The following is a 26,068-nucleotide window of genomic DNA, read 5'->3' as shown; positions in this document are numbered from 1 at the left end:
CACTAAGCTATGCAGTGAAATAACGTCCTTACAGGAGATCTCCAATTTACAAGCCAACCTCAATGCACTGTCAAATTGGGCAACTAAGTAGCAAATGAGGTTTAATGTTGATAAATGTAAAGTTATGCACTTGGGGGCTATGAATATGCATGCATCATACATACTAGGGGTAGTACAACTGGGTGAATCGATGGTGGAGAAGGATCTGGGGGTTTTGGTAGATCATAAGCTCAATAATAGCATGCAATGCCAAGCTGCAGTTTCCAAAGCGAGCAAAGTCCTTTCTTGTATTAAGAGAGGTATGGACTCCAGAGAGAGAGAGAGATATCATTTTGCCCCTGTACAAATCATTAGTAAGATCTCATCTGGAATATGCAGTTCAGTTTTGGGCACCAGTTCTCAAAAAGGATATCAGGGAATTGGAGAAAGTGCAGAGAAGGGCAACCAAACTGATAAGAGGCATGGAGGAGCTCAGCTATGAGGATAGATTAGAGGAACTGAATTTATTCCCTCTTGAGAAGAGGAGATAAAGGGGGGATATAATCAATATGTATAAATGCATAAGGGGTCCATATAGTGAACTTGGTGTTGAGTTATTTACTTTAAGGTCATCACAAAGGACAAGGGGGCACTCTTTACATCTTGAGGAAAGGTTTTACAGTAAGAGCTGTGAAAATGTGGAATAGACTCCCTCCAGAGGTGGTTCTGGCCAGCTCAGTAGATTACTTTAACCACTTCAATACCAGGCACTTAGACACCTTCCCGCCCAGGCCAATTTTCAGCTTTCAGCGCTGTCGCAATTTGAATGACAATTGCGCGGTCATGCTACACTGTACCCAAACAATTTTTTTATCATTTTGTTCCCACAAATAGAGCTTTCTTTTGGTGGTATTTGATCACCTCTGCGGTTTTTATTTTTTGCACATCAAGTAAAAAAATACCGAAAATTTTGAAAAAAAAACAAGTTTTTCTTTGTTTCTGTTAAAAATTTTTGGAAATAAGTACGTTTTCTTCTTCAATGACGGGCACTGATATGGCTGCACTGACGGGCACTGATACAGCGGCACTGATGGGCACCGATGAGGTGGCACCAATGAGGTGGCACTGATGAGGTGGCACTGACGGGCACTGATGATGGGCACTGATAGGCGACACTGATGGGCACTGATAGGTGGCACTGGTATGCGGCAATGATGGGCACTCATAGGTGACACCGATGGGCACTCATAGGAGGCACTGATGGGCATTCGTAGGTGGCATTGATGGGTACTTATGGGTGGCACTGATGGGTACTTATGGGTGGCACTGATGGGTGGCACAGATGGGCACTGATGGGCACTGATAGGTGGGCAGTGATGGGCATGGATGGGCACTAACAGGTGGCACTGATGGGTGGCACTGATGACACTGATTGATGGCACTGATGCCCCTAAGGGTGGCATTTGTGGGCACTGATTGGCACAGATTGGGCACTGACTGGGCACATTGGGCACATGTGGATGGTCATGGGGTACATACCTGGCCATCCACATGTTGCCCCCTTCCCTGGTGGTCCTAGTGGCGATACCTGGTGGTCCAGTGTGGTGATCTGAGGGGGGCTGCGCTGATAAACAATCAGCACAGACCCCCCTGTCAGGACAGCGCCGATCAGCTCTCCTCTACTCGCGTCTGTCAGACGAGAGTGAGGAAAAGCCGATTAACGGCTCTTCCTATTGACATCGTGATCAGCCATGATTGGACACGACTGATCACGTGGTAAAGAGCCTCCGGCGGAAGCTCTTTACCAAGATCGGTGGAGCAGTGTGTCAGACTGACACTCCGCTCCACAATGCGCGCCCCCGCGGGCGCGTGGCGGCATGTTATCCTGCTGGACGTCATATGACGCCCAGTCAGGATAACTGAACCACCGCCCAGCCATCATCTGCTAAGGGCCGGGCGGGATGTGGTTAAAAACTGCCTGGATTCTTTCTTAAATGTACATAATATAACTGGGTACTGACATTTATAGGTAAAGTTGATCCAGGGAAAATCCAATTGCCTCTTGGGGGATCAGGAAGGAATTTTTTCCCTGCTGGAGAAAATTGGAACATGCTTTGCTGGGGTTTTTCACCTTCCTCTGGATCAACTGCAGGGTAATACAGTGGTGGGGCAGATGTGCAGGGGGTTACAGTGGTGGGACAGATGTGCAGGGGGACAGTGATCAGAGGTGTGAAGGTTCATAAATTGGGGCTGATCTGAGGCGTGAGAGTGCAGGATGTTAATTTTGCACTACTACTTAACCACTTAAGGACCAAGCCTCTTTTTTATACTTGTTGTTTACAAGTTAAAATCATTTTTTTTTTTGCTAGAAAATTACTTAGAATCCCCAAACATTATATATATATTTGTTTTTCTTATTTTAATTTTTTTTTTATATTGACACAGTTATTTTTTTTTTTAATTTGGGTCACTTTTATTCCTACTACAAGGAATGTAAACATCCCTTGTAATAGAAAAAAAAGCATGACAGGACCTCTTAAATATGAGATCTGGGGTCAAAAAGACCTCAGATCTCATATTTATACTAAAATGCAATAAAAAAAAAATAATAATATTTGAAGGGAAAAAAAAGAATTTTCCTTTAAGAGCTATAGGCGGAAGTGATGTTTGACCTTGCTTCCGCCCTCCCATGCCATGGAGCCGAGCGGGGCCATCTTCCCCTCAGTCGGCAGCCGGGCATCCGCGGGAGAGGATGCGATCGTCTCCGCCGCTACTGGCTGGGCGGCGGAGATGACCAGATTGCAGCGGGAGGGGGGGGTGTGATCTTGCAGTGAATCCGTACCACCTGCTCTTCTGTCCCACCACTGTACCACCCTGCTCTTCTGTCCCACCACTGTAACCCCCTGCCCACCTGCCCCACTAATGTTCCTTCTCTCTCATCAGCCCCACCACTGTACCTCCCTGCACATCTGCTCCACCGCCGTACCCCCATTCTCTTCTGTCTTACCACTGAACAATCTTCTCATCTGTCCTAACACTGAACTTATCTGCTCATCTGCCCCATCACTGTAACCCCCTTTCTCATGTATCCCACCACTGTACCTCCTGCACATCTGTCCCACCTCTGTACCCTCCTGCTCTTCTGTCTCACCTCTGAGCCCCTCCTGCTCATTTGCTCCACTGCTGTACCCTCTTCTCATCTATGATATGCGTGATATGTAGAGTGGTAAAAGGAAGCAGAGATGAGACCCATCTACCTGTCCTGGCACACTCATCCTGCTGATCCACCTCTCGTATCCAGCCCATGTGCTTGTATGTGATGTATGTGATGTATGTGATGTCACATACAAGCATCTGAAATGGATACGCAATGATGAGCTCAGGTCAGGGGCATTTTCTGAAAGCAGTGGGCCTGTGTGCAGGATCATAAGTTGGGCCCCCGCAGCTGAGAATAAGTGCGGCGCTTAGCGCCACAGCAAAAGTTGGGTGCGATTTCCATTGCGCTGAATACTGTCTATGGCTTAAAGGGACACAGAGTGCCAGGGCTCAGTAGTAAGGTTCAGGAATCATTTCAACAAAGTTCCCAGATGCTCAACAGTAATTCCACAAACTGTCACCTGATTGTGGTTTTCTCAATCACAGTGAAATCCCTTCTTTCTGAGATTGGTAGTGGCAACCAAGCGAGTCATCTTCCTCCAGTTGGTGGATGGGGCTAGCAGGACTGTGATTGGTTTTTGCAGTGGCCAATGACAGTCCTCCGCTTCCTGGAAACAGGGATCACACCCCCCCTCCCCTAGCAGAATTGCACCCAATCTCTTCCCCATCACAAAAGCGGACGATCGCAGCTACAGCAAAGTTAGAGAACCAAACCAAACCAGTTTCCCATCTTTTACAATGTGTGGGGGCATAGTGCCTCCCCCTCAGTGCAGGTGCTGTGTGGGGAAATCTGAAATTGGAATGCATTAGTGTCTCACTGACACTTTCCTGCACTGCTCTGCTGATGTGGAGGAAGTCGAGTGCCGGCAAAAGAGGCTTTGCGTACCGCTTGCGGCACCAGTGCCGGGGGCTGCCTACCCCTGAACTAGATGGACTTTTGTCTTTTTTCAACCTGACTAACTATGTAACTATGTAGCTATCAGCACTGTCCAGACAGAGGGTCAGGAGTCATGCAGCCTCATAGGACAGTCAGAGGAGAATGAAAACTCCTCCTACACTGATAGAACACTTCTATATACTGCTGCAGAGAAAAGGTATTTAGCAGTTTATATTTACTAAAATAATTGCAATTCCATGTTCTGTGTAGTGTGGGGGACCAGATATAGTGAATGCAGGGTCCTGGGTTTAGTAACACTTTAAATAGTTTATCTCAACTCTCTAACTGCCACTTTTACTGGACTGCGTGGTCTGTTAATGGAAGTTGAAAATAACAGACTTGCTGGCAGAATCACCAAGTGAAAATAATGGAAATAAGCCTGAAACAAGAGAATAATACAGCCACCACATCTAAGAATATGTAATCTGTAATATAATGGATTTTTATTTTGGGATTTAATGTTGCTTTAACTCATTGCGACCCTCTGCACATTTTCCCAAATATGATTGTAGATGGAGCTTTGAGTTATTGTCAAACAACTGTACTAAGCAATTTCTCTGTTTGAGAAACATTAGCAAGGCCACAATAGATGCTGTGAGGAACACCCAAACTGTACATATATAGTGTTCAACAATCTTCCCAAAAATCCAGCAAAAAAAAACATTTACGGTATGCATTGTGTGGACTGAAACACCATAGCCATGCCTGGATAAAAATACAGAAGACCTTGGCTACCAGGCTGGATCTTCTATGTCATAAAAAAAAACCTCCCTGCATATAGATATTCCTATGGTAGATATAGGTTGTATTGAGTGTTGATGTAATGCTTACCGATACAGCAGCCATGGCTCCTTGGTACAACTCAAGCTATGTTTCAGGTAACTATAATCCCAGACATCTGTAAGGTCTGATTTGTTGTATACACTCCAGGCATGATCCCATTCCTTTTCTCCACCCACTGCGATACCATAGCAGTAAACTGTTCCTTTAATGGACTGTGGTATCCTGCAGGATTAGATACCATGGATAAAATGTCACCATGTTACTATGAGAAGTGATCACACTACTTTACTAAGGTAGTACAAGATGCAGCAGTAAAGTGCACAGGATAGTAATCAATGAGAGCCTATTATTTTAGCTGAATGAAGTAAATCAGTGAAAAATAAACTTTCATTCTCCAGATATCGTTTTCCAGTGCTGGCTGCTATGGACAACATCATTGTAATTTCAGAGATTGACATACTATTGAGCACTATTACCACAAAATCTCTGATCTTCAGTTTCAATTATTATAAGTAGAGATACAAATGTTTCCTTTATAATCAAACTTAATTCAACTTATCAGATCACAAGACAGCATGTAATAGACAATGAATGAATAGAGAGGGTTCAATTAATTAATCCCCTGCGTGGATACCCATGCCATAATTTTCTTCATTATTTAATGTATATACGACATATTAGTTGTGGCATGGACATCCACGCATAGATTTCTGGCATCCCGACGATTGTTTATTTGTTTAATTGTAGTGTTTTGTGTTTGTTGTCTTGTGCTTTGTGTTGCCATATCTGGAGAGTATTTGACCCAGTAGCCTCTGGATACATGTCATGTTAGCAGTGTCATAATTACCATCTCCCATTGGGGAGGTTAATGAGATTTTAATTCATTAATAAATGCTTTATATTCTACTTTTCCCTACATTGTATGCTGTGTCACTCATTTGGTCCTCTGGTTCCTTCCAATCTTGATCAGGACAACCCCGTTTTTTGATGTATATTTAATTAATTTGAACCTGACTACTTGGGGCATGCGGCTGCCCCTCCCTCTTCAATAAAATAAAATTTTACCTCAGAAATTTTAGGTTAACGTCCCTTTAAATTTTAAATTTAGTTTAGGCAGGAAGGACTTGTACCATGTGACTTAGGGGAAAATTCTAGAAGGTTACATGGTACATTAGAATGTTCTAGTATAGTAGGGCTCAGTAAGTAAAGGGGCTCAGTGCTGGGTCTTGTGCCATTTGCTCTGTGTCTGCTCAACAAGCTCCTCACCCCCTTGTAGCAAGGCACATTATGTGGTATTGTCACCCTTTCTATTAAAGCGGATCTCCACCCGATTTTTCTACACTAGCTGCAGCGGATTAACGCAATGTCCTAATGACAAAACGGCACTTTTTTTTTTTTTCAGACTGTACCTTTCTTGTTGATAGTCTCTTTGTGTCCTCCAGGAATGACAGGTTGCGGTTAGGGGCGTGTTTTCTGCGGCTAATTTGTCACCTCCTCTTAGCCGCACTGGCTCCTGGGAGCTTGTGTCATTGTTCCCAGGAGTCAGTGCGGTGGCCTGTTACGAGAGTCATCTCGAGAGTATCTCCATTGCCATCACAACGGGGCGGGACTTCCTACGACGCTTTCAGTCTCCGATTTCAGTCTAATGCGCATGCACGAGACCAGGAAAAGAACGGGCGGTGTATGCTGGTCGATCAGCAGCACCGTATACCGGAATAGGATGCCTGTGGGCTTCACATGCCCACAGGCAAGATGACAACCGTCTAGATGTGATTTTATAAGTTTCTTTATTAGGCGAAAACAGACAGCACTCTTACTTAAAAACGGAACAAGTGAGTTCTCTATTGATATATCATAATCAATGTCATTTGGCCAAAAAAAATAAATAATCGGAGATAGTGGAACCCCGCTTTAAATATAACTTGTTATTATATTCACTCTATTGGAGCTTGAGTCCTTAACCACTTCAGCCCCAGAAGATTTTACCCCCTTGCTGACCAGAGCACTTTTACAATTTGGCACTGCGTCACTTTAACTGACAATTGCGCGGTCATGCCATGCTGTAGCCAACCGAAATTTGCATCCTTTTTTTCCCACAAATAGAGCTTTCATTTGGTGGTATTTGATCACCTCTGTGGTTTTTATTTTTTGTGATATAAACGAAAAAAGACCAAAAATTTTGAAAAAAAATGATATTCTACTTTTTATTATAAAAAAAATACAATAAACTCAATTTAAGTCATACATTTAGGCCAAAAAGCATTCAGCCACATGTCTTGGGTAAAAAAAAAAAAAATTCAATAAGCGTATATTTATTGGTTTGCGCAAAAGTTGTAGCATCTACAAACTAGGGTACATTTTCTGCAATTTACGCAGCTTTTAGTTTATGACTGCCTATCTAATTTCTTGAGCTGCTAAAACCGCAGGGCAGTACAACCCCCATCCCCCAATGACCTCATTTTGGAAAATAGACACCCCAAGGAAATTGCTGAGAGGCATGTTGAGCACATTGAATATTTTATTTTTTTGTCACAAGTGATTGAAAAATGACCGAAAAAAAATGTACACAAAGTTGTCACTGAAATGATATATTGCTCAAACATGCCATGGGCATATGTGAAATTACACCCCAAAATACATTCTTCTGCACTGTTTGGCAGTCTAGCTGCGTACAGGACCCCGAAAACCAAGCACCACCTTCAGGCTTTCTAAGGGCGTAATTTTTGATTTCACTCTTCACTACCTATGACATTTCGGAGGCCATGAAATGCCCAGATAGCACAACCCCCCCCCCCCCCCCAAAATGACCCCATTTTGGAAAGTAGACACCCCAAGCTATTTGCTGAGAGGCATGTTCAGTCCATGGAATATTTTATATTTTGCCACAAGTTTCCGGAAAATGACAATTTTTTTTTTTTTCACAAAGTTGTCACTAAATGATATATTGCTAAAACATGCCATGGGCATATGTGAAATTGCACTCCAAAATACATTCTGCTGCTTCTCCTGAGTATGGGGATACCACATGTGTGGGACTTTTTGACGGTCTAGCCACGTACAGGACCTCGAAAACCAATCAGCGCCTTCAGGCTTTCTAAGGGCGTAAATTCTTGATTTCACTCCTCACTACCTACCGTAGTTCCGGAGGCCATGAAATGCCCAGATAGCACAAAACCCCCCCATATGACCCCATTTTGGAAAGTAGACACCCCAAGCTATTTGTTAAGAGGCATGTTTAGTATTTTGCAGATCTCGCTTTTTGTCAGAAAGTTTTGAAAATTGAAAATAGAAAAAAAAATATTAATTTTGCTTTTCATTCTTCATTTTCAAAAACAAATGACAGCTGCAAAATATTCACCATGCCTCTTAGAAAATACCTTGTGGTGTCTACTTTCCAAAATGGGCTCATTTGGGGGGGGGGGGGGTTTGTGCTATCTTGACATTTCAGGGCCTCCGAAACTGTGATAGGTAGTGAGGAGTGAAATCACCATTTTACACCCTTATGCCACGTACACACGATTGGAAATTCAGCCAACAAGAGACCGATGAGAGCTTTTGGTCGTGTGTATGCTCCATCGGACTTTTGCTGGCGGAATTCCCGCCAGCAAAAGATTGAGAGCAGGTTTTCAATTTTTCGGTCGGAAAATGTTCCTTTCCGAAAATGCGATCTGTACAAATTCCGACGCTCAAAATTCCTACGCATGCTCGGAAACAATTTGACGCAAGCTCGGAAGCATTGAACTTAATTTTCTCTGCTCGTCGTAGTGTTGTATGTCACCGCGTTCTTGGCGGTCGAAAGTTCAGAGAACTTTTGTGTGACTGTGTGTATGTAAGGCAAGCTTGAGTGGACTTCCGTCGGAAAAACCATCCAAGTTTTTTCTGACGGAAAATCCGCTCGTGTGTATGCGGCATTAGAAAGCCTGCAGGCGGTGCTTGGTTTTTGGGGTCCTGTACATGGATAGGCTCCCAAAAAGTCCCAAGCATGTGGTATGCCCGTACTCAGGAGAAGCAGCAGAATGCATTTTGTGGTGTAATTTCACATATGCCTATGGCATGTTTGAGCAATATATCATTTAGTGACAACTTTGTGAAAAAAAAATGTATTGTAATTTTCACCGAAACTTGTGGCAAAATATAAAATAAATATTCCATAGACTTAACATGCCTCTCAGCAAATAGCTTGGGGTGTCTACTTTCCAAAATAGTGTCATTTGGGGGGGGGGCGTTTGAACTGTCCTGGTATTTTATGCACAACATTAGTAGCTTATGTCACACATCACCCACTCTTCTAATCACTTGAAGACAAAGACCTTTCTGACACTTTTTGTTTACATGAAAAAATATTTTTGTTTTGCTACAAAATTACTTTGAACCCCAAACATTATATATTTTTTTAAAGAAAAAGCCCTACAGATTAAAATGGTGGGTGTTGCAATTTTTTTTTTTTCACACAGTATTTGCGCTGTGATTTTTCAAATGCAATTTAAAAAAAAAAACAAACACTTTTTTGAATTGTAATGCACTAAAACTTTATTGCCCAAATGTTTGATAAAATATGATCTTATGCCGAGTACATAGATACCAAACACGACATGCTTTAAAATTGCGCACAACCGTGCAGCAGCGACAAAGTACATACATTTTTAAAAGCCTTTAAAAGCCTTTACAGGTTACCAATTTAGATTTGCAGAGGAGGGCTACTGCTAAAATGACTGCCGTCGATCTGACGTTTGCGGTGATACCTCACATGCATGGTGCAATTGCTGTTTACCTATGACACGAGACCGACGCTTGCGTTTACCTTTGCGCATGAGCATGGGGGGACAGGGGTGCTTTTTTTTTTTTTTTTTAATAACTTATTTTGCTTTTTTATTTTATTTTTACACTGTTCTTTTCATTTTTTTAAATCATTTTTATTGTTATCACAGGGAATGTAAATATCCCCTATGATGGCAATAGGTTGTGACAGGTACTCTTTTTTAAAAATTGGGGTCTATTAGACTTTAGATCTCTCCTCTACCCTCAAAGCATCTGACCACACCAAGATCGGTGTGATAAAATGCTTTCCCAATTTCCCAATGCGCTGTTTATATCCAGCGAAACCAAAGTAATGAAATGCTTGTAGCTATTCTGGTCTTCGATCAGCTCTATGGTCAGTGGCGGAACCACCGGCTGCATTCTCAGGTTCCCGAGAAAATCATGGAAGATGGCGGGAGGGGGGGACGTTCCCTCCCACTGCTTGTAAAAGCAGTCTAGTGGCTAATTAGCTGCTAGGATTGCTTTTTAAATGAAAGCCGACCACTGGCTCAAAAGAATGATACCAAGATGATACCTAAACCTGCAGGCATCATTCTGGTATAACCACTCAAAGTCCAGCAACATACCAGTACGTTGCTGGTCCTTGTTGGGCAAATATTGTAATGTTCTTTTTTTTTCATGCAGCCTGTGGGCTGCATGAAAAAAGAGATTGATTGGTGGGTATGCCCACCATTAGAATACAGCCCTGTATCCACCCACTTCTAATGATGGACATGCATGCACCGTTTTTTTTTTAATTGTGGTGATGCAAACGCTGTTGCTGTCAAGATAAATAAATCAGTTCTGCAGCTGAATGGTGTACCTGAAAAGTAGACAATGGTAAGAATAAAATATTAACTCAAAAAAACAACAATCTGTGCCAAAAAAAGTAAAAAATTTATGCCGAAGCACGGGCCCCTTCACCCCTGTCCCCATGCTTCGGCATATATGCTCTTTTTTTTTTAACTGTGGTGGTGAAATCACCTCTTACAGCGCTGGAGTCACTGGTTTACGTATAGTGAGAGCAAACGCTATTGCTGTCAAGATAAATGAATCAGTGCTGCAGCTGAATGGCGTACCTGAAAGAAAATAATTGTTAATAATAATACACAGTAAACAGTAAAGTATAAAAGAATTACCGGTACATACCTGAAAAGCAAACATGATAAAACAGTAACAAGAAAACATTGCAGTTAAAAAATACAGCAAAAAAGCAGAACAATAGAGAGTAAAGAGAGAAAGAGAGAACAATAAAATGACAACTATCTTTGGCTTTTTTACTATATATATATATATATATATATATATATATATATATATATATATATATATATATATAAAAATTTCACACTTTTTTTGTAACTGTAACGGATCCAGGTTCGGGTCTCACAAAATGCGATGGCATCTTTGGAGACCCTGTGAAAGTGTACCCTAGACTGTGCTGTGCTGTACCTTACCCTAATACTCCACTTGTGTGTGGTAGCGTTCAAAACATTCACTGATGCAAAGACCAGGTTGGCCAGGACAGGAGGGACAATAATAACGGGTGTCACGCCTATATCTTCACTTGCTACAGACACAACATCTTCTTTGGGGTGATCGTTGGGTAGGGGTACCATGAAGGACATACAGAAAATGCCTCTCATGCAGCCGGCTCACTGCATTTGGTTTGGGAAGTTGGGCCACAGCACCGTCTGGAAACAGGAGGGATGTGATGATCTCTTCCTGTAATTTAAGGAAGGATCCAGTTCATCCTGACTCTTTGTATAGCATATAAGCATTCAGCACAGCCAATTGGAATAAGTATACAGACACTTTTTTGTACCAGCGTCTGGCCTTACGGGTAATTAAGTATGCGCCATCAACTGGTTGGAATTTGGACTGTCATATCTGCGTGAAAGGAGGACAAAGGGAGGGAGGACGAAAACATTCTGATTGTGATTCTGATTATCCCTCTACTTCATTGCGAGCAAATTATTACTTCTCAAGCAGGCTCTCTCCCCCAGTCTAAGATGGGACTCGAGCCGCTGGGGTAAGCCCCGGCAATTAGATCGCACGGTGCCACATGTGCCAATTCCATGATCAAACAAGTGACTAAAAAGTACACGCTTGTGTAATAACTGTCCACGTACAAGTGGTACCCCTTTCCGAATAAGGGTGACACCAAGTCCCACACAATCTTACCAGCGCTCCCTATGTAGTCTGGGCAGTTCTCGGGCTCCACGTGACTATCTTTTCCCTCGTAAACCATAAAACTATATGTATAGACTGTTGCCCTGTCACAGAGGTTATATATCTTGACCCCATATCAAGCACACTTGCTGGGAAGATACTGTTTGAAAGACAGGCGGGCAGAAAATTTAATCAGGGACTCATCAACGCAGAAAACTTGATCGAGAGTAAACAAGGCTGCAAACAGTTGGTTGAAGTGGTGTACAAGGTGTAGTAATATGACTGAACAATAGTGACTCCATCTTGCTTTGGCTATAAGGCAATGTGCTTTAAATTCAGTTTTAAGAGCTCATTCTGGAGTTTTGTGTTTAAATCTCAGTATTTAGCTATATGTTGCAAGATGATGCATGAAACTGCTTGCATCAACATGTATGAGCATTTTATAATGTATAAATAAAATATGGTCTTCCCCTTTTAAGGATACACAACCTCGAGACGGGAAACCAAGTATTAGTCATCTCCAGATGGCATTTCCATTCTTCTCATGACTGCTATGTCTCAGGGGTTATAGGCGTGTATAACATTATAATAATGAACTGTTTAATTGTTAAGGATATTCATATATCCTCCTACTAACACACCCCTTTCCCATCATGATTGGACGAGATATTTCATATATAAGCTGTCCCCACCCAAATAAAGACAGACATTTTCTTTGAACTAACTTCGCTGTACTTTCTGTTTATTGAAAATTGTCTCACAGTACTGGGGGTCCCAAGAGTGTCTTGCGGTATCAACCCTTGGCTAGTCCGTGTATACCTGGAGTGCCTATTACGTTTACTTCAGTTTGGAGGCACTGCTTGAAATTTTGGATTTGGGACTTTGGGGAGGTGGTAGTCAACTCTGGTTTAATATTAGGCTCCTTTTGGCAAGGAGAATAAGGGTTGATAAGGCAGATTACTACCGGGACCCACAAACATTTGCTAATCTTGCTTTTTCTTTTCTGTCCCATTGTGTGTAGGAGTATAAGGTAATTTGATTTGTTTGATTTGTTGTGTGAAACAGGGCTGAAAGGTGAGGCAATCCTGTTCCACTGTGTTATATGATGTGCCAAAAAGGGGCAAATTAAATTGGTGGAGCCGATCGTATTCAGGGTCACCCGAGGACCCGAGGACGACAGAGTTCATTGTCATTAAAATGCATGAACCGCAAGATCTGCTCGTATCTAGCCCTGGTCATGGATGCAGAGAACACGGCATATGGTGAATTGGGTCAGTGGACCAATATGACCGCAACTCACTTTTTGGAACTAAGCCCATGAGAAGGGATAGGCCCAGCAAGGTCTTAAATTCGGAAATCGTAAAAGGTTTCCAATCTCTGTCAAGGGTCAACTGGGGAATAGTGGCGATGAATTGACCAGCATACAAATTGCTTTGGTCCACAACAGACCTAGAGAGATCTTCTGTGAAAAACAGCGAATAAAAATCAAGTGACGTAAAATCAACTGTTTCCACCTAAATTCAGGGTTGGCCAGTGAATGGGGGAAGTACGGGTGCTGCAAAACTGGTGGGCTCCCAATTAGGATTGGCATATTCTGCGGGAAAGGGCACTATGGACTCGACGGGCCTGTGTTTGTCTTCTTGGCGGCTGCGGGAAACTACTTGTGCTAGCCACCGCACCAGCTTGAACTGCACTTATGTGACTCACCACATCACCATGTGATACTGCAGTGCTGGATGTATGACCAGGGTGTACTAGGCCGCTGGTGCTTGCCAGTTCACCAGAAGGATGAGCGGCACTAGTACTGGCTCTCTGCTCCATACGAGAACCCTGCGGTTATTGCACCTCAACAACAGAAGAAGAACGGGGTCGGGTACGCCTGACCTCAGCAGGGACCACTACTCTGTTGTCAGAGTTATCTGTCAGGGTGCCGCTGCTGTCTACTGGATCATATTCTGAGCCTGAATCTGACAGATGGGTGACTTCCTCTTCACTCTCATCTGTCATGCTCAGAAACGTTTAGGCCTCTTTGCTAGTGTACCCTCGATTGGACATTGTGGCTTCTAAATTTACTGGTACAACTAGTGAGTCTCAAAGGCAAAAAGAGCACCTGATTGTCAGAGCCTGCTTCAATCGATATAAAAAAAACTGTTAGCGTTCGCAGGGATCAGGCCTGACTCGCTGCAGTTGTGTGTTGTATTTTGTAAGTGACAGTGATCGACTGATACTGCACTTGGGTGGGTTGGGCAGAGGGGCTAAACACAGGTGCTAGCAGGTATATGGTCTGATCAGTGGCGGCTGGTGCTCAAAATTTTTTGGGGGGGCACAAACAAACTGAAAAATTCTGGAAAAAAAACATCAATTGCAGCCTCACTGTGCCCATCAAATACAGCCACTGTGCCTATCAAGTGCAGCCACTGTGCCATTAAACGCAGCCACTGTGCCATCTAACGCAGCCACTGTGCCCATCAAACGCAGCCATTGTGCCATCTAACACAGCCACTGTGCCCATCAAACGCAGCCACTGTGCCCATAAAACACTGCCACTGTGCCCATCAAACACTGCCACTGTGCCATCAAACACTGCCACTGTGCCATCAAACACTGCCACTGTGCCCATCAAACGCTGCCACTGTACCATCAAATGCTGCCACTGTACCATCAAATGCTGCCACTGTGACCATCAAATGCTGCCACTGTGCCAATCGAATACTGCTACTGTGCTCATCGAATGCTGCCACTGTGCCAGCTGTGCCCATTGAATGCTGCCACTGTGACTCCCCCCGCCCACCCCCTGCCCGACACTTACCCTGTCTCGGTGGGGCAGCAGGTGACGGCGTCCCCTCCTCCCGTCCTTTCCTTCTGATAGGCGTTCAATCACAGCGCCTGTCATTTCAGCCAATCGGGTGACGTGTAACAGACCCAAGCACCTGATTGGCGGAGAGGCGGTTCAGTGTTAGGAAAGCGAATATTCATTCAATGTTCTAACACACCTGGGTGAACTGTGAGCGTCAAGCATGGCGCTCGCAGGTCACCTTTTTTTACGCCTATTAGTGCCTAATCAGGTGCTTCAAAAACACCCCCCGCCGCTGTAATTCAGGCGCCCGAAAAGGGGGTGGCAGAGGCAGCCATGCATAGATTCATGCTATGCATAAATCTATCCATTGGTCATAGAGGGTTTGAGAACCCTAAACTACTGGGGACGCTAGTATAAGGGAGGTGTATGGTGCGTGCGTGGATGTTAGCGCTGCTGGCAATAATCTGACGCTGCCTGGGGCTGACGCAGACCCTAACTGACGCTAAAACCTAACTGATGTCACCGGCCGGGTGATCAGGGTGTTAAACCTTTCTTAGGCAACATACGGTGGGTACCCTGACGCTATAAAAAAATAACTAACTAACTAGCGTCACCCCTGACACTAATACGGCGATCAGAAAATAGATCTACTAGTGACACTGGTGGGGGGCGAAAGGGTTAACCAGGGGTTGAACCTTTATTTAGGGGGGTACCCTAGACCTACCTGGGCCTCCTACTAGCTGCCTTAATGCTCATTAGTGTCACAAGTGACACCAAAGCAGTGATCAGGAAAAATCTGAAAACTGCAATTGGTGACACAGTGACAGGGAGTGAAGGGGTTAACGGGGGGGGGGGGCATCGGAGGGTGAAATGTGTGCCTACGAGTACTGTGTCAGTGTAGTGTTGGTGCAACTCCTTTTAGATGTCCTCTCTTCTCTCTCTGAAACCGAAAAAAATTTCACGAATTCCACGAGGGGAGATGACATCACTTCCCCTCCCTGTGTTTACACTTACAGGCAGGGGAAGAATTTCATTGGTCAGAACCGATCAGCAGATCCAGGCCAGAAATCATTGGCCTGGACCTGAAGACCGATTGGTTCTGCAACTAATTCAGTCCATTCTGCCGACGTATATTGGCATGAGCCAGTCAGGAACCGGTTAATGACTGAGCTATTTTGATTTGCAGTTGAAAAAAATATTTTGTAAGTTTATTTATTAATAAATTATTCAGCAGTATGTTATTATTATTGATTTATGTAACACCAATAAACGTGCCGCGGCCAAAATGTTGCCAATAAAGTTGTGTGTGTCTTTTTATTTTATTAAATAAGTTAGTATTCATGAGAGGGAATAAGGTGCAACCTGTACCCCCTAGGCCTAGTTTAAATGGGCTTCAGTCTTGATAAGACTGATATTTCCTTTCCCACGTGCCTCTTCCCCTGGTCCCTCTGTCAAAATACACGGCTCGACTATCAACCCATACCCCCATGCCAAGGTCGTAAGTGTAATCCTGGACTCTGAACTCTACTTTCGGCCCCACATCCATTCACTGTCCAAAGCTTGCCGCCTCAACCTCCACAACATCTCCAAGATACGCCCCTTCCTAACCAATGACACCACAAAGCATCTAATCCACTTGGTCACCTCTCGCCTCAACTACTACGACTCCGTCCTCATTGGCTTATCTTTAAATAGGCTATCCCCACTACAGTCCATCATAAACACTGCTGCCAGGCTCATCCACCTTACAAACTGCTTGGCGTCTGCTACCCAGCTCTGCCAATCCCTCCATTGGCTGCCACTTACCCAATGAAAAAAAATCAAGATACTAACAATAACTTACAAAGCCATCCACAACCTGGCACCCAGCTACATCACTATCCTGGTCTCAAAATACCAACCAAATCGTTTCTCTTCGTTCATCCCAAGACCTCCTGCTCTCTAGCTCCCTTGTCACCTCATCCCATGCTCGCCTCCAGGACTTCTCCCAAGCCTCTCCCATTCTCTGGAAGGCTCTACCCCAATCTGTCTGACTATCTCCTACTTTATCTACTTTCAGACGATTCCTGAAAACTGATTCCTACTGTATTAAAGTGTATTGTACTACCTTCAAGTTGGAAAGCATTGTGTAAACTGTCAGCGCTATATAAATCCTCTATAATAATAATAAGAGCAGTGTGCACAGAGAGATTTTTCATGGCTTTCAGCAGATTTTAAACAACTTTGTTGCTTTTTAAGAACTGTTTAATACCAGTTTGGAAGTTGTTAAATGCGGTTCATAATGAATGTGCTGTATGATACTATAAACAACCTGGTAGCAGGCTTTCAATAAGCTTAACCTCCCTGGTGGTATTCCCGAGTGTGGCTCGGGGTTAAATTTCAGTACGATTAGCGGTAACCCCGAGCCACACTCGGTATTGCATTGCAGGATCCTGGTGCAGTATACTTACCTTGTCCCCAGGATCCTGCAATGTCCCCTTGCTGAGTCTGCAGGATGTGTCTTCCGCCTGATGCCTCTGTCTGCCGGGCTCCACTCCTTGCGAGCGTTGTGACGCATGGGGGCGTAGCCCGGCGGCAAATTCAAAAAGTACACAATACATAACACATACAGTACACTGTAATCTTACAGATTACATTACTGTATCAAATCATTTCACATCCCTTTTGTCCCTAGTGCTTTGTCCAGTGCCCTGCATGCACTTTTATATTATATATACCATTCTTTCTGCCTGGAAACTTGAGATTGTTCATGGCAACCAAAAAGTGTCCCTCTTCGTCAAAAGCGGTTTGAGACCAACTAGAAAACAGCGATAGTAAATTAGAACACTTGCAGAACTGAGCGATAGTGAATTGTGAGGAAATTCATTTTATTATTATTATATTATTATATTTATTTATTATATTATAATTTATGATTTAGGGTTTCAAACTTTATCATACCCGGGATGTCTACTAGACTCTTGTTCGGACAGATTTAAGTGTGTTATTACTAAGAATTACAGGCCTAAAATATAAAACACCAAATTTCTATGCAAAACAATGTACTGCTGTCTGTATTCTTAGGTCAAAAAAGTACCTTCAATTACTCTCAGCCTCCTTCAAATCTCTCTCTCTCTCTCTGGTAAATATATGGGCTTATCAGGCTTACAGGAGTCACAAGCACAGCACTAATCTCCTTCACAGCCTGAATGGGACACATTGGGTTGAGCATGGTGAATCCATTTAATTACTCCTGTTAAAAGGTGGCTACATTCATTCTCCATGGTCCCATTGTATGTAGGAACATAGCCACCCTCTCTTGCTTCCTCCTAAGATGGACCAGGGATATAATTTTTTTTCGTCATACTTACCTGTAAAATCCTTTTCTTGGAGTACATCACGGGACACAGAGCAACCATAATAATGACTATATGGATTACACGTCACCTATTGGTGGATGGACACTGGCAGATAGTCAAACAGGAAGTCCACCCCTATAGAATCCCTCCTACACAGGAAGGACCTTAATTTTGTAGAAAAACAATGACTATCCCAAAAAAGATGGGAGGGGACCTCTGTGTCCCATGATGTACTCCAAGAAAAGGATTTTACAGGTAAGTATGATGAAAAAATCCTATTTTCTTTATCGTACATCATGGGACACAGAGCAACCATAATAATGACTATATGGGATGTCCTAAAGCAATGCACTTGAGGGGAGAGAGACACAATCACAGAAACTGCCACCTGAGAAGGAGTACTTCTGCCGCCCAAAACATACTGTGGCCAAAGCAGTATCCTCCATGGCTTTGATATCTATCTGGTAAAATTCTATGAATGTATGAACAAAAGACCATGTAATGGCCTTAAGTCTTGAGCCACTGACACCTGATTGTGGATGGCCCAAGATGCACCCACACACCTGGTAAGCAGCTCATTTACAAAAAAAAGGGGTGGGGGACCTTGCCCTTTAAAACCACAGGCTTGAATAATTAACTGGCAAACCCAAATGAAAATAGTTAACTTGGATGCCTCCTGCCCATCCTGGGCTCTACTGGCAGCACAAAACAGGATCCCTGACCTGTACCGACAAATCAAGTAATTCTGACCGCCAGAACTACCTCCAGAGTATGCAGTGATCCAACTCCTGCCAACTGAGGATCAGAAAAGAAGGCAAGACATTGTCTTGATTCAAGTGAAAACTAGACACCATTCTAGGCAAAAAATGGATGAGGACGCAACATCACCTTATGATGTGAGACTAAGAACGGCTCCTTGCATGAAAGAGCCGCCAACTCTGACACTCCATTTGGTGAAGTGATAGCCACCATAGAAGCCACTTTTCGAGATAAAGGACCAACAGAATCCCCTGATTGGTTCAAAAAGTGGCATCGGCAAGGACAGTCAAGATCAAATTCAAGTCCCAAGGACACAAGAATGGCCTGACAGGCGGGACTGTCTACGTTACATGCTGTATGATGTGTGAATCGAGGAGTGAGAAACAATGGCCTCTGGAAAAAAAATGTATAGGGACGTACTCTGAGCCTTAATGATACTTAAGGCAAATCTCCTTTCCCCTACCGATTGGAGAAAGAAAAAGAAAATCTCCCACTCACATATTTCTGCGGGTGCCACTTCCTGGCTTCACCCTCAGGCAAAATACATTTCCAAGACCTGTAATTGAAGTTCCCCGAAGCTGGCTTCCAGAGCTCAACAGTGCTGAGATACAGGACTCAAGACCATTAGGTCCCACTGGACTGGGAGTGTCCAAGGAGCGACCCCCACAAGACTCGCTATGTCAGTGTACCAAGCCCTCCTGGGCTAATTCGGGTAACATTATCAGTGTTACCCCCTTCCAGATTCTTCGTAAAAGATGTGTCAGAAGTGGAAACAGAGGGAAAGCGTCAAAAAAGAGAGAACTGGTCCCTAAGGCATTACCAGTGCATCTACCCCTATTGCCAGTGGGACCTCCGTCCCGGACACAACCTGTCCCAACTTGTTGTAGAACTTGGAATCTAGTAGATTCACCTGCAGAGTTCCCCCTGCCACTTTTCTATACCTGGAATATGCACTGACGATAGAGAGAGCACTTGTGCTGTCCCAGACAGAATGTGGTTCACCTTCCTGAGCCGCATGACTCCTCGTGCCACCCTGGTGGTAGATATATATGCCCCTGCAGAGGCTTTTCCGGATAGAACCTACAGCTGGTTTGTACCATAATCCAAAGCAAGGCGTACTGGCCAAAAGCTCCAAGTTATTTATAGGCAGTATTCTCTCCTGTGGAGACCAAGTCTACTGAACTGTAGCCACCCTCAAACCAAATGAAGAAACTGGCATCAGTGGGTATTATCTACCAATACCTGAAAGGAAGAATTCAACCTTTCTAGATTCTGAACCATCAACCATCAATCTTTAGCTGTGCAACACCCCGAGAACAGAGCCCTTCGGCAATCCAATGCCTGGATCTTCAAGTTCCAGACAGAGAGAATGATCCTTTACCAAGACTTGGAGTAGGACTGTACAAAAGGAATGTGCTTTGACCTAGATACAGCTTTCTACTGCAAAATGTATCGAAGGAAAATCTGGACCAACTGCTTCCTGAGCAAAGTTTATTGAGGTATACTGAGATTGACACCCCCTGTGTCTTTAGCAAGTCCAGCACCGGAGCTAGGAGCTTTGTGAACCTCAGAAGCTGTGGCCAGCCCAAAGGATGGACTTTTCACTGCAATTACAGAAATCTTTGAGGCTGTAAACAACCCGGCACATGCAGCTGTGTGTTTCCTGATGATTATGGGCCCGCAAACTACCTTTTGCAGAGAGGTCATCACTGAAGAGACCGAGCCTATCTGAAACAGAAGGATGCCCAGGGGATTGAGATCTTAAGATATACCTCATGTCCCTATTCAGTTTTGAAGCTGCTACCATCTAATTGTTTTACAATAATGAGCCCATAACTCTTGCTCCAAGACCCAACGCAAGGCCAAGACTGACCGAACTAAGGAAGGAGCGATCCACCTCAGAGACTGCTCTAAAATCTTATGGTCTGAGAAACCTCAGATGCCTCCCTCACTTAGGAGGGAAACCTGGGCAGTCTCCCACTCAAGTACTAACCAGGCTTGATCCGAGATAAGGCACCACAGTGGCTTAGATCTCCCTGGTGCCATTGGTCCAACAGGAGACGTGAACATTGCCAAACCACTGAACCTGAGGGCAGTGTACCTGCCTCACCCTTCTAAGTCATTTAGCTAGTCAAACAGATACATAATAAAGTGACTGTATTAGACAAACTAATATGCAGTTCCACAAGGATGCAGGCCTAGACAATGTTGGTCTACCACTATACAACCCCGTAGGTATGTAAGTATGCAGGTACCCAGGTATGCAAACATGCAGGTATACAGGTATTCTTGCCATTCATGCATCTATGTATGCAGCTCAAGGCAATAAGCACATATGTATGTATCCCAAGACAAATAAGCACATATATATGTGTCCTTAGCCAAAAAAACAGATACAGTTGTGCTCATAAGTTTACATACCCTGGCAGAATTTATGATTTCTTGGCCATTTTGCAGAGAATATGAATGATAACACAAAAACATTACTTTCACTCATGGTTAGTGTTTGGCTGACACCATTTATTATCAATCAACTGTGTTTACTCTTTTTAAATCATAATGGCAACAGAAACTACCCAAATGACCCTGATCAAAAGTTTACAAACCCTGGTGATTTTGGCCTGATAACACTTGACACAAAGGGGTTTGAATAGCTATTAAAGGTAACCATCCCCACCTGTGATCTGTTTGCTTTTAATTAGTGTGTGCGTGTGTATAAAAGGTCAATGAATTTCTGGACTCCTGACAGACCCTTGCATTTTTCATCCAGTGCTGCACTGATGTTTCTGGATTCTGAGTCATGGAGAAAGCTAAAGAATTGTCAAAGGATCTGCGGCAAAAGGTAGTTGAACTGTAAAAAACAGAAAAGGGATATACAAGATATCCAAGGAATTGAGAATGCCAATCAGCAGTGTTATAACTCTAATCAAGAAGTGGAAAATGAGGGGTTCTGTTGAAACCAAACCACGGTCAGGTAGACCAACTACCATTCCAGCCACAACTGCCCAGGGGCGGATCCAGGGTGGGCAACGGGGCAATTGCCCCCTCCGAGAGTGAGTGAGAGAGCTGCCAGGTAGATCCGCGGGTGAGAGAGCCGGCGGACGGCTCCGTAGGAGAGAGAGCCGGCGGGTGGCTCTGCGGATGAGAGAGCCACCGGGCGGCTCCGTAGTTGAGAGAGCCAGCGGGCGGTTCCGCGGGAGAGAGACAGTGGGCTGGCCCGGTGGCTCAGTTGGTGAGCGGGAAGGTGAAAGCGCAGATGAGCAGCTGTGCAGCTCAATGTGTGAGCGGGCTGCTGGCCAATCAGTGCGGCGGCAGGTGGGGGAGCAAAGAGATGACATCATCTCTCACCACCCGGCGCCCGCCCTGCATCCCTGCAGTTCACCCCTCACCGTGCAGGCAGCCATGGCAGCAGAGAGATTACATCAGCTCTCTGCTGCCTGACTGGTAATCTGCTGCCTGACTCTGGGACACAAGAGACCACCTTAGCAGGAAAGTGACAGAGCAAGTGACTGTCAATCCACAACGTGTTGCAGGTGACGTGACAATCTGCATCTTGTGACAGGCGACGTGGCATGTGACAATCTGCATCTGGCGACAGGTGACGTGGCAAGTGACAATCTGCATCTGGTGACAGACGACGTGGCAAGTGACAATCTGCATCTGGTGACAGGCGACGTGGCAAGTGACAATCCGCATTTGGTGGCAGGTGACGTGGCAAGTGACAATCTGCATCTGGTGACAGGTGACGTGGCAAGTGACAATCTGCATCTGGTGACAGGTGACATAGCAAGTGACAATCCGCAACGTGTGGCAGGCGACTTGGCAACTGGCAAGTGACAATCTGCATCTGGTGACAGGCGACGTGGCAAGTGACAATCTGCATCTGGTGACAGGCAACGTGGCAAGTGACATGGCAAGTGACAATCCGCATTTGGTGGCAGGCGATGTGGCAAGTGACAATCTGCATCTGGAGACAGGTGGCAAGTGACAAACTCGGGGTTCCCACTGATTCTGCATTATGGTGAGTTAAACTATTTAATTTTTGTATAACAATGTAATAGTAATAATGCGCTTCAATCATCCTGACACCATAACAACTATGGTGCCATGATGATTGAGGAGCCAACACCAGCCATTTCCCCGATAGATTTACCCCAAAAAAAATATTTTCTGGCAGTGCCCCTCCCGAGACTAGACTCTGGATCCGCCCCTGCAACTGCCAGGAAAATTGTTCGGGATGCAAAGAAAAACCCACAAATAACTTCAGGTGAAATACAGGACTCTCTGAGTCACCAGAAGACATTACTACGCAAATGCCACAAAGTATCCCACTTACAATACGCCAAACAGCACAGAGACAAGTCTCAAACCTTCTGGTACAAAGTCATTTGGAGTTATGAGACCAAAATTTAGCTTTTTTGCCCACAACCATAAATACTACATTTGGAAAGGAGTCAACAAGGCCTATGATGAAAGGTACGGAGGTGGATCACTGATATTTTGCGGATGTGTGAGGTACAAAGGCACAGGGAATTTGGTCAAAATTGATAGCAAGATGAATGCAGTATGTTATCAAAAAATACTGGAGGAACATTTGCATTCATCATCCAGGAAGCTGCACACGCACATGGGACATTCCAACATGACAATGATCCAAAACACAAGGCCAAGTCGACCTGTCACTGGCTACAGCAGAATAAAGTGAAGGTTTGGGAGTGGTAAAATAAATAATGATGTGCTCCAATTAACTTTGCAATCAGTGCACAGCTCCTCTAAATATATGTAAATAGTGTTGCTAATTGTGAACAAACTACAATATACGTCATAAGTGAACAAAATGCCATATGTGGATACAGATATCAAATATACATCTGATAAAACCGCATTCAAATGTAGATCCAAACAAATAAATAATATGCATATATATATTCCCTATCAGAACTCATGAGCTATAATATTAACTGGATATGCACAGTATGGAAACACCAGAACTCATGCAAAAGGCTTATATAATATTGTAATCCAGCAAACTATGCCCCAAAAAACACAATCAGTATTATCCAATGACAAGTCCATTAAACATCTTCACTCATTTACTGGAGATGGCTTGTGTTTTGTTTTCAGCCTGCAGTGAGCTCTGCCTCCAAAGTAAATTCAATATTGTTCAGTAACAAATAACAAATATGTCTTGCTTCTCAGATCATTAGTAAATAGTGGCTTGTGTTTTGTATCACTTTCAGCATGCAGATGATTCATGTAAATAAGATAATACACATCATTGCGCGGTGATCAAAAGCAAACCGAGGTAAATGCTCAAGGTAATGCACTCACATAAACACAGATGAAAATCAGGCACAAAATGGAAACAGTTAGCCGCTACAAGCGTGACTCCTCAATACCGCTGCTACCGTGCTGGTGATTCGTATCGATAGTCCTCATCACTAGCTCCTCCCACGCGTTACGTCACAGACCACGTGACTTTCTCCTTGAGCAATCTCCAGTAAATGAGTGAAGATGTTTAATGGACTTGGCTTCGGATAATACTGATTGTGTTTTTTGGGGCATAGTTTGCTGTATTACAATATTATATAAGCCTTTTGCATGAGTTCTGGTGTTTCCATACTGTGCATATCCAGTTAATATTAATTAATGATTGCAGCCTAATTATTTAGTTATTTTTCAATCACTATTTATCACAAATATGATTTCAGCGCTTGAGTTTTTACACAACACATAAGGTTTGGGAGTGGCCATCCCAGTCTCCTGACCTCAATATCATTGAGCCACTCTGGGGAGATCTCAAATGTGCAGTTCATGCAAGACAGCCCAAGAATTTACAGGAACTGGAGGCTTTTTGCCAAGAGGAAGGGGCAGCTTTACCATATGGGAAGATAGAGCCTCATCCACAAATAACACAAAAGACTTCAAGCTGTCATTGATGCTAAAGGTATTACACGGTACACTGTATTAAAGTAATTGTAAAGCTACATTTTTTATTTTTTTTTAAATAACAAACATGTCATACTTACCTCCACTGTGCAGTTAGTTTTGCACCGAGTGGACCTGATCCTTGACTTCTGGGATCCCTCGGCGATTCTCGCAGCTCCTCCCCGCATCGTATAACCCCCTAGGAGAAGTTCTCTCCTGGGGGTTACCTTGTGGGCGCACACCCGTGTCCAGCATTCGGCATCCATAGACACCAAATGTAGGACTCGGCCCCGCCCCCCCCCCCCCGGTGCCCGCGTGATTGGATTTGATTGACAGCAGTGGGAGCCAATGGCTGCGCTGCTATCAATGTATCCAATCAAGAGTCAAGAATTCCGGGCAGAGGAAGAGCGTGTCTCCACCATGGGAAATTCCAGGGCTCGGGTGAGTAAAACGGGGGGCTGGGGGGCCGGTCACTAGAAGAAGTTTTTTTCACCTTAATGCATAGAACCCCTTTAGGAATTGGGGTATGTAAACTTTTGATCAGGGTCATTTGGGTAGTTTCTGTTGTCATTATGATTTAGAAAGAGTAAGCACAGTTGATTGATAATAAGTGGGTTCAGCCAAACACTAACCATGAACGAAAGAAAAGTTTTTGTGTTATCATTCATATTTTCTGAAAAATGGCCACGAAATCATAAATTCTGCCAGGGTATGTAAACTTATGAGCACAACTGTATGTATATAGTCCTAGGCAAATAAGCACATATGTACAGTATCTCACAAAAGTGAGTACACCCCTAACCTTTTTGTAAATATTTTATTATCTTTTCATGTGACAACACTGAAGAAATTACACTTTCCTACAATGTAAAGTAGTGAGTGTACAGGTGGTATAACAGTTTAATTTTGCTGTCCCCTCAAAATAACTCAACACACAGCCATTAATGTCTAAACCGCTGGCAACAAAAGTGAGTACACCCCTAAGTGAAAATGTCCAAATTGGTCCCAAAGTGTCAATATTTTCCAGCACTGCCTTAACCCTCTTGGGCATGGAGTTCACCAGAGCTTCACAGGTTGCCACTGGAGTCCTCTTCCACTCCTCCATGACAACATCACGGAGCTGGTGGATGTTAGAGACCTTGCGCTCCTCCGCCTTTCATTTGAGGATGCCCCATAGATGCTCTATAGAGTTTAGGTCTGGAGACATGCTTGGCCAGTCCATCAGCTTTTCCCTCAGCTTCTTTAGCAAGGCAGTGGTTGTCTTGGAGGTGTGTTTGGGGTTGTTATTGTGTTGGAATACTGCCCTGCGGCCCAGTCTCCAAAGGGAGGGGATCGTGCTCTGCTTCAGTATGTCACAGTACATGTTGCCATTCATGGTTCCCTCAATGAACTGTAGCTCCTCAGTGCCGGCAGCACTCATGC

General features: G+C 44.0%; 1 protein-coding gene across 1 annotated transcript in view; it reads right to left on the bottom strand.

The window, feature by feature from the left end:
- Window positions 1-26,068, bottom strand: part of LVRN (laeverin) — a 252,227-nt gene that overhangs the window by 12,932 nt on the left and 213,227 nt on the right. The window contains exon 17 of the mRNA XM_073624650.1: window positions 4,904-5,077. Within this exon, the coding sequence (XP_073480751.1) occupies window positions 4,904-5,077 (174 nt within the window). The remainder of the gene's footprint in view (window positions 1-4,903; window positions 5,078-26,068) is intronic.

The sequence above is a fragment of the Aquarana catesbeiana genome, linkage group LG01 (genome assembly GCF_042186555.1).
Source record: "Aquarana catesbeiana isolate 2022-GZ linkage group LG01, ASM4218655v1, whole genome shotgun sequence".
NCBI lineage: Eukaryota > Metazoa > Chordata > Amphibia > Anura > Ranidae > Aquarana > Aquarana catesbeiana.
This window is presented reverse-complemented; position numbering and strand designations above follow the sequence as displayed.